Here is an 8,728-nt window from a genome sequence, read left to right on the forward strand (position 1 = left end):
GAGACCGTGTGAGGCTTTCTATGGTGTCTGGGGTACACCACACAGGATGCTGGAGCCCGGAGACCGTGTGAGGCTTTCTATGGTGTCTGGGGTACACCACACAGGATGCTGGAGCCCTGAGGCGTGATTGGCTTTCCACTCTGCATCATGCCCTAAAGGGCTGAGTGGAGGGGAGCTGATGGTCACTTTCCCCTGTGACCTACTTTGGAGAGGACCCTCACAGGCCGCACATGAGAAGGATGGAGAGTGTGCCCCAGTAATGTTTGTTCATTATTTGTTGTCTATAGTGGGTTTCTTTGGTTTTTGTTCATTTATTTTTTGTTTTTTGAGACAGGGTTTCTTTGTGTAGCCCTGCTGTGCTGGAACTCACTGTGTTGACCAGGCAGGCCTTAAACTCACAAAGATCTACCTGCCGCTGCCTTCCAGGTGTTGGGATTAAAGGTGTGTGCCACCATCACCTGGTTGTTGTCTGTAGTCTTCAATGGGAAGAGTTTGGTGAACTCTTGGGAGACTCGTGCTTTGTTTTGGAAAACTTACTGCAGTTTCTATAGAGAAATTTTATTTTATTTTCATCTAGCTAATTCTCTTCCTTCCCTAAGTAAATAATGTTAGATAATAAAAAACTCTATAAAACTACTTTTAACTTTTGGTTGTTGTTAACTGTTTCAGAATCTGAGTTGCAAGAACTCTCTGATGTACTTGAACTCCTTTCTGCTCCTGAACTGAAAGCCCTGGCCAAAACCTTCCACTTGGTGAGTCCCGCTGGGCAGAAGCAGCAGCTGGTCGATGCCCTTCTCAAACTGGCCAGACAGCGCTCAGTCTGCACTTGGGGCAAGACCCAGTCTGGAGTCAGAGCAGCGATTTTAAAAAGGTGTGTGGCCATTGTATTGGTGAAAACATTTGCTTTGTCTGGACTGCTTCTCACTCTCCAAGTCACCATGCAGATGGAAACTTGAGTCGGGCGGTGGTGGTGCACACCTTTAACCTCAGCACTCGGGAGGGAAGCAGGCAGATCTCTGTGAGTTCCAGGCTGATCTAGTCTACAGAGCAAGTTCCAGGACAGCCAGGGCTAGGCAGAAACTCTGTCTCAAAAACCAAAAAATGAGAGAGAGAGAGAGAGAGAGAGAGAGAGAGAGAGAATTGCTAATGCCAAAGAGGCAATACATTCTTGTATGAGTTTCCCTGGTGTTTTGAGGGTTCATGGCCATGGTACACCCTGCATATCTATGGCTGGAACAGAAAGCACCATTACCGAGTAAAAACCACAGAAACCTTTGGAGATACAAACATTCAATCCTTTTCCTCCATGTGCTAAGTGAGGCTCTGAGCTCCAGAAAGGCTAAGAAGTGTCACACAGTGTCACACAGCAGGGGTGACAAGTTTGCTGCAGTGTAGAACAGTGGCTGCTCATTCTCCTTATTTGAGCTGAGAATAATTTGCAGACTCTATGCCCATATACCGAAAGGCTAGAGAGTTGATTATGTGGCATTCTATTTTAGAGCTAAAGACTTGGCTGGACGCTCCTTGCGAGTCTGTAAAGGCCCCAGGGCTGTGTTCTCCCGCATCTTGCTGCTGTTTTCGTTGACTGATTCCATGGAAGATGAAGACGCTGCCTGTGGGGGTCAAGGTCAGCTTTCTACGGTGCTGTTGGTCAACCTGGGCCGAATGGAATTCCCTCGCTATACAGTCAGTCGGAAGACCCAGATCTTCAGGGACAGAGAGGACCTCATCAGGTGGGGTCATACTAAGTCACCGGGATATCTGTGCATATTTTAAAATGCAATAAGATCTCTCTCGCCAGCCAATACAGTCATTTTTAAGTTTTTGGGGTTTATCATCCTTAGCCTTCCTCACGGTCTTTCTGCATCTACAGGAAGAATGCAGACAAGCACTTGGACTAAGGCTGCCAAGTCCGTGAGTTTTGAGTTAAAGCTACAAAGATTTTCACTAGGTTCTGATCCTGAGTAGCTGTGCAGGAGCACTTTTTGTGAGACAGACAGAGATTCCAACAGCCCTGCCTTGTGGGTATACTGGGGTGAATAAGGCAGATGTGTTTTCCCAGACCAGACCTATGAGAGCTTGTGGTTAGGATCACGTGTGTGGTGATTTAGACCTTGGAGTTTACACGGCACATCATGGATTAAAACATCAACTTGATCAGAATGGACTTTGATTGCAAAAAAAAAAAAAATGGTATAGGTCTTAAAGAAAGAAAGAAATAACTTTTTTTTTTTTGCCTTTTTGTTGTTTTTAGGTGGCCTTTTTCTTGCCTCTGCAGCCTAGGCTGGCCTGGTAGTCACAGTCCTCTTACCCTATACTCTTGACCCCCCAAGTGTTGGTTATTTGGTTGTGCACACAACCATACTGTTGTACTTCCTTTCAAAAAAGAAGAAGTGACATCAATCAGAAAAAAAATGAGTTTCCTGGCATGTCCCTTTTGGTATAAGTCAAACTTCAGCAGAACTGACTCAGACCTTTGCTTTGGGGAACATTAAGTAGTGTTTAGAACACTCATGCCCTAGCTGAAGTCACTGGAACTATTGAATCAAATCAGTGTTGATAGAAACCAATATTAGCACATCTTGCCTCAGCTTCAGGACCTTTAATGTCTTGCTTGTGTTCATTTGGAGTGAGTCTCTAGCCAGGTCTTCCGTCCTGAGGACTTGCCCCGCTCCAGGTGTCTCCTGTCTTTTGTGGGTTTTCCTCTTTGTGGTCTGCGTACCCCGATCCACCTTCCAGGCTCCCTGGACTCGGGACTGTGAACTTGCTCTGTCACGGTAGCCTCATCTGTCATTCTTACTGATGTTCAAGCACATGGGAAGTACTTAGAGTCTGGCCTCTGTGCAGTGCCTCATACGTGCTGGTTAGTGCTATAAATGTCATCGCTACCCTTATAGCAAAGGGATTACCTTTTAGTTTTATGGTTGACCGAACCACAGGTGGCAAGTTCATAAGAGAGGGGACTCATGTTTTTCCTGCAAAGCACCTATGCTATAATGAAGTAATTAAAATTCCATTGTTGGGAATGAAATCAGGCTTAGTTGACCTCTAGAAGTACCATGTAATACAAACAAACACTGTAACACGACACGTGACCTGAGAGCCCTTTGCCCCCTGCTGCACTCCAGATAAGCAGACCTCAGTTATCCAGGGAAACTGTGTTGCGTGCACGGAGCCTCCTAGGTAGGGGGTGTCTGGAGTTACAGTGGGAGGTAAGGTTGCTGCCTTTGTGGGTACCACTCACTGGACAGATAATAAGCAGGGAAATTACAGTGTGTGTGTGGAAACGAGGTGACTGGGCTGTAGAGCTGTCTCAGCAGCTAAGAGCCATTGCTTCTCTTGCAGAGAGAACTTAGCTCGGTTCCTAGTATCTTCATGACATCGCACAGCCGCCTGTCACCCCGGCTCCAGGGGATCTGATGTGTTACTCTCCCCTGGTGTCTGTGGGCATCAGGTAGACATGCAATGCGTTTACGTACGCATAGGCAACACACAAATAAAATAAAAGTAATAAATCCTTTTTTTTTTTTTAAATGATGTGACCATTGAGAGAGAGGCTGCACAAGTTCTGCTTTATATGTAGTGTCAGGGATTGGCCCTGGATAGTTGACATCTGAAACATGACATACCAATGGAAAGGCAGCCAGGCCTGGACCAGGCCATGCATTCAGCAATAAGGTAAACTGAGGCATGGAAGGGTTGATTGTGTTGGAGAAACACAGAAGGCTTCTGGCGCAAGCTCTGGGGAGCGGCAGTGTAAGGACAAAGCTTCAGGGACCAGAGGATGCTTGACTTTCGTGAGATGGGGCACAGCCTGGATCTTCCCAGTATTGGGAAACCCTTGAAGCAGCCTGTGGAGGAGCAGAAGTCAGGGAGGACCAGGAGAGCTGAGGAAGGCTAGTCTGACTTTGGTGGTGGTCTGGGTGATGATGATGACATATGGACCGGGTGGTGGCAGTGGACACAGGTGAGTATATCAGTTTGAAAGCAGAAATGACTTGATCATTATTGGATATAAGGAAGCAGATAGGAGTAGATGGAAGCTGGCTCTGGTGTTCTCCTGAGGTGATGGTGTCATTGTGAGATGAAAATAGGAGAGGAAAATGAGAGTACTGTCAAGATGGGGGCGGGCCCAGGATGTAGGGTACCACTAGCTGCCTGGTAGATGCTGTTCTATGTTACCCTTGACTAGCTGTAAGGACAAGGCAGTTCTGCAGGACTTTTTGTTTTGTTTAGTTTTTGGTTTTTTTTTTTTTCTAAGCAGGGTTTCTCTGTGTGACAGCCCTGACTGTCCTGGAACCAGTCTCTATAGACCAGGCTGACCTTGAGCTCAGCAGAGATCTGCCTGCCTCTGCCTCCTGAGCACTGGGATTAAGATTAAAAGCCAGCTTCTAGGAAACAAAGATAGTACCTAGTACTCGCTCAAAACTGGTCTTGAATCAAGTAGGACCCGTTAGCTCCTTCTATGATTCCTTCTGCAGAAGTCAGGGCCTTGGGTACAGACAAAGAGCAAGCCAGTGCGCACACCAGTATTGTTTGACCCAGCTGAACAGGGCATGCCAAGAAAGCTGGACTGACTGTTTCTGGATGAATGTGCAGGCCGGGCCATGAGGACAAAGTATTTGGTTTTTTGTTTTTGTTTTTCGAGACAGGGTTTCTCTGTAGCTTTGGAACCTGTCCTGGAACTAGCTCTTGTAGACCAGGCTGGCCTTGAACTCATAGAGATCCACCTGCCTCTGCCTCCCGAGTGCTGGGATTAAAGGTGTGCGCCACCACCACCTGACAAAGAGTATCTGTGACCAACATGTTGTGCAGGTCATAAGGACCAAGAGTGCTGTGGCCAACACTTCCTAGGCTGCCCTTGAGCTTGCTGTGAGACTGAGAATGACCTTGGAGCTCTGAGTCTCTTGTTTTGATGTGTGGCCACCACTGGTTTATTCAGTGCTGAGGATCAAACCTAGGACTTTGTGTGAGGCAGATGAGGTGCTCTAATCAGTGAGCTACAGCCCCTGACCATGTTTTTTTGTGTCCTTCTTGACCTTGGATTGTCTAACAGCATACCATAAATAATCGTGTCTATGGCAGCGGTTCTCAATCTGTGGGTCATGACCATCAGAAAACACATATTTCTGATGGTCTTAGAAATCCCCAACCATAAGTTTATTTTCATTGCGACATGTTTTCTTGTTAACGTTAGTATATTGCACACGTTTCTTCTCCACAGCACAATGAGTGTGCTCTCATAGTATTTCAGAGTCACGTGTCAATGATTTTCATATCTCAGGGAGTGATGAGGTCACATTTCTTCCACTAAATAGTTCATAAAATTTCCTCATCGCTGTCTCCCCTGTCATTCTGTTGGCAGTGTCCCAGTGGCACCTCTGACTACTGCATTGCTTACTGTGTCCAACTGACATCTTGCCACAATTCTGAAGTCAGTTACAGATTAACTTGGTGAATGAGTGAAGGCCAGCACCCAGCAGTACTGATCTGATCACTGTTTATACAGCGGGGCGAGCTTTGTGATCTCCCGGTGCAAATGCTGGTGTTTTCCTAGTAGGCCCTGAATCAGTCACGGCCATTTTGAACAGTGGGGGAGAGCTTTATTAAATTATTACTCAGATCCAACTTAAGTATACCTCACTTTTTTGTGTGGTTTTTTTGTTTGTTTTGTTTGTTTGTTTGTTTTTGAAGCAGGAACTCATTGGGTAACCTTAGCTAGCCTGGAACTCACTTTGTAGACCCGAAACTTAAAGATCCACCTATCCTCTGCTTCTGCTTCCCAGTGCTGGGATTGAAGGCAGCACCACCATGTCCAGCACATCCCTCCCACACGCATGACCGTAAGCCCAGTGGCCAGGATGTGAGAAGTGTCATGGAAGGACTCCCCGGCTGACCTGCATGGCCTTTTCCCTAGATACGCAGCTGCGGCACACATGCTGAGTGACATTTCGGCTGCCATGGCCAGTGGGAACTGGGAAGAAGCTAAGGAGCTTTCTCGGAGTGCAAAAAGGGACTGGGACCAACTGAAGAGCCATCCGTCCCTCAGGTGAGTGCTGTGTGTTTTTTTTGTTTTTGTTTTTGTTTTTGTTTTTGTTTTTTCCAGTGTTGAGGGTGGAAGCCATGGCGTGAGATCAGTGCTCGAGGTAGGTGGCGAGAGTAGAAGGTAATGGCGGAGGCTATGAAGAAGATACATTATACCTGTGCGTGAAACCATCAGTAAACTAGGAATATTAAAAACAAGAAGAAAAAGCAAGGTGGAGAAGGGTTGAGGAAGACACCCAGGGTCAACTTCTGGTCTCCTCATGCCCAGGACCTGCACATACTTAAACACAGACATACACACTTCCCTGCGCTGGCCAGTTTTGTTTCAACTTGACCCAAGCTAGAGTCATCTTTGAAGAGGGAGCCTTCAAAGCCTCCGTAAGATCAGGCTGCAGGCAGGCCTGTAGGGCATTTTCTTAATTAGTGATTGATGGGGGAGGGCCCAGCCCATTGCAGGTGGTGCCGTCCCTGGGCTGGTGGTCCTGGGTTCTCTAAGAAAGCAGGCTGAGCAAGCCAGTAAGCAGTGTTAAGTAAAAAATAGTAAAAATGGGCAGCTCTGCCAGTGCAAGAAACCCAATTAGGTCAAATCAAACCAAATCAAAATGCCCATTGTTTTATTAAGATGCTCTCGAGTGGCTGAACACATGGCTGGGAGACAGGAAAGCAGGGAGCCCATGCAGACCCGAAAACCAAGTGTTTCTCCTCTGGGAGCCCACTTAAACACCCTGTGGGAGTGGTCCTGACCCTCCCCAGGAAGGGGTCAGGACCTGGCATGCTGGGATTTGGAGTCCAGACCAATACAACTCCCAGGTCAGGGAGGCTGGGATGGATGCCAGCGGCTGGGGCTATGCCTCCAGCTTCACGAGCAGCTCCATTCCACGCCCTCTGCATCTTCTCCTCTCTCCAGGTTCCAGCCCTGCTTGAGCTCCTGACCTGACTTCAGTGGTCTGGAAACGTAAAGCAAACAAACCCTTTCCTCCCCAAGTTGCTTTTGGTCATGATGTTTCATCATAGCAACAGTAAACCCGAGACACTGCCTGGAATAGAAACAAATTAAAAAAAACAAAAACAAAAACAAAAACAAAAACAAAAAAACCCCACAAGCAGAGGTGAATAATATTTAAAGAGGTGGATGTTCAACTTGTGATTACAGTGTGGGCATATGGTGTCACACTCCACTGCTTACGCAGTTTGCGTGTTTATATGTCAGTTACAAAATGAACTTAATTTGAAGTAGTTGTAGCAGTTTATGCAGAAAGGTAAAAGTAGAATCTGTTTTTCAATAATGTTTAAAGAGGGTTCAGCCCACCCTTTGTTGCGGCTCTCAGGCAGTTTGAAGGCTTGTCTGTGTTGTGGGTGGGGTTTAAATGCTGACCTCAGTAAAAACCTCATTAGGTGTTCTCATCTCTCCCCGTTGAGTGGCAGGGCAGGAGCTTGGCTGTGATGATGTGAGTTTGTGGTGCGGGAAATTGCACACGCAACTCAGCATATCGGAATATGTCGTTTTAAAGATCGGGATTCAGTGTTCAGTCCCTTGTTACAATTCTCCGATAAGCCAGTTATTAAACCGTGGGCATGCGTTGTTGTTTCAGACACCACGAGGCCTTGCCACTCTTTCTGCGCTGCTTTACCGTTGGGTGGATTTACACAAGGATTTTCTCTCGGGCTGTTGAAATACTGGAGCGACTTCGCAAGTACGAGGTTAGCGTCCCACTCCGCCCTTCACTGATAGGAAGGGATATGCACGGAGTGGAAACCTCTGGGGCTCTCGGTGTTTCCCACTCTCTCATCAGCGCTGTTGAAGGCTGTTTACTGAAGGCACCTGCTTCCCTGGTTTGGGGTCGGTAAGAAAGCTGTTGCCAGCAGCCGTTTTGTTTATAATGTGGTGAGTGGGTGTACTGGGAAGGCTTGGTGGTGGTGGTGGTCATGGGCAGGGCCTGCTAGGAGCCCGGACAGCCTTCCCTGGCTACAGAGCTCAGTGAAAGGCTCTAGTTACCCTAGGTCTTGTGGGTAAGAAGCTCATGCCTTTTGTCACCTGCCATGTGCTGTCTGGAGGTAGTTGATAGTCACAAATTAGAGACTTGGTCACAGCCTTAGATTATGATTAAGAAATTGCCAGAATTCCCTTTTATCGTGTCACTTCTGTATGGACAAATGATATTTTACAAAGAGGAAGATCCATGGACTTGATGTGACGTCTGTCATTCTAAAGCCTTTAATGCTCAAAGTATGCATTATAGTTAACAAGATTTAAAGGTAAAGCAAAGTTAAGGAAAATACGAACTGGAAGCCGGTTCACTTACCTTAAAACGATACCTTTAAATGGTAAGATGGCTTTCTTTGGCGATTGCAGGGATGGGGGAGGAGGAGAAGTACTGCACGGACGCAGGTCCCTTGTTTCTGCATCCTCTAGGGGCGGGGCAGGGTAGGCACAGTCTCTGTGCGCAATTCCTGCTTCATCAGATGTGTTGAAGTTTCTGACTTAGAACCAGAGCCCAGAGTGAAGGGCTTCTGTTGCAGAATAATTATTTAGCCATGCAAAGATGTGTTGCATTTTTGTAACTATGTGAAGATGTGTTGCATTTGTGTAACTATGTGAAGATGTGTTGCATTTGTGTAACTGTGTGAAGATGTGTTGTATTTGTGTAACTATGTGATGTGTTGTATTTGTGTAACTATGTGA

The 8,728-nt window shown here is 46.7% G+C and overlaps 1 protein-coding gene across 1 annotated transcript in view; it reads left to right on the top strand.

The window, feature by feature from the left end:
* The window catches only part of Fan1 (FANCD2 and FANCI associated nuclease 1), a 30,174-nt gene that overhangs the window by 6,371 nt on the left and 15,075 nt on the right, over nucleotides 1–8,728 (top strand). Inside the window, exons 4-7 of the mRNA XM_005357806.3 lie at nucleotides 670–871; nucleotides 1,500–1,733; nucleotides 5,918–6,049; nucleotides 7,638–7,746. Of these exons, the coding sequence (XP_005357863.1) occupies nucleotides 670–871; nucleotides 1,500–1,733; nucleotides 5,918–6,049; nucleotides 7,638–7,746 (677 nt within the window). The remainder of the gene's footprint in view (nucleotides 1–669; nucleotides 872–1,499; nucleotides 1,734–5,917; nucleotides 6,050–7,637; nucleotides 7,747–8,728) is intronic.

Source organism: Microtus ochrogaster, chromosome 22, assembly GCF_000317375.1.
Source record: "Microtus ochrogaster isolate Prairie Vole_2 chromosome 22, MicOch1.0, whole genome shotgun sequence".
Taxonomy (NCBI): domain Eukaryota; kingdom Metazoa; phylum Chordata; class Mammalia; order Rodentia; family Cricetidae; genus Microtus; species Microtus ochrogaster.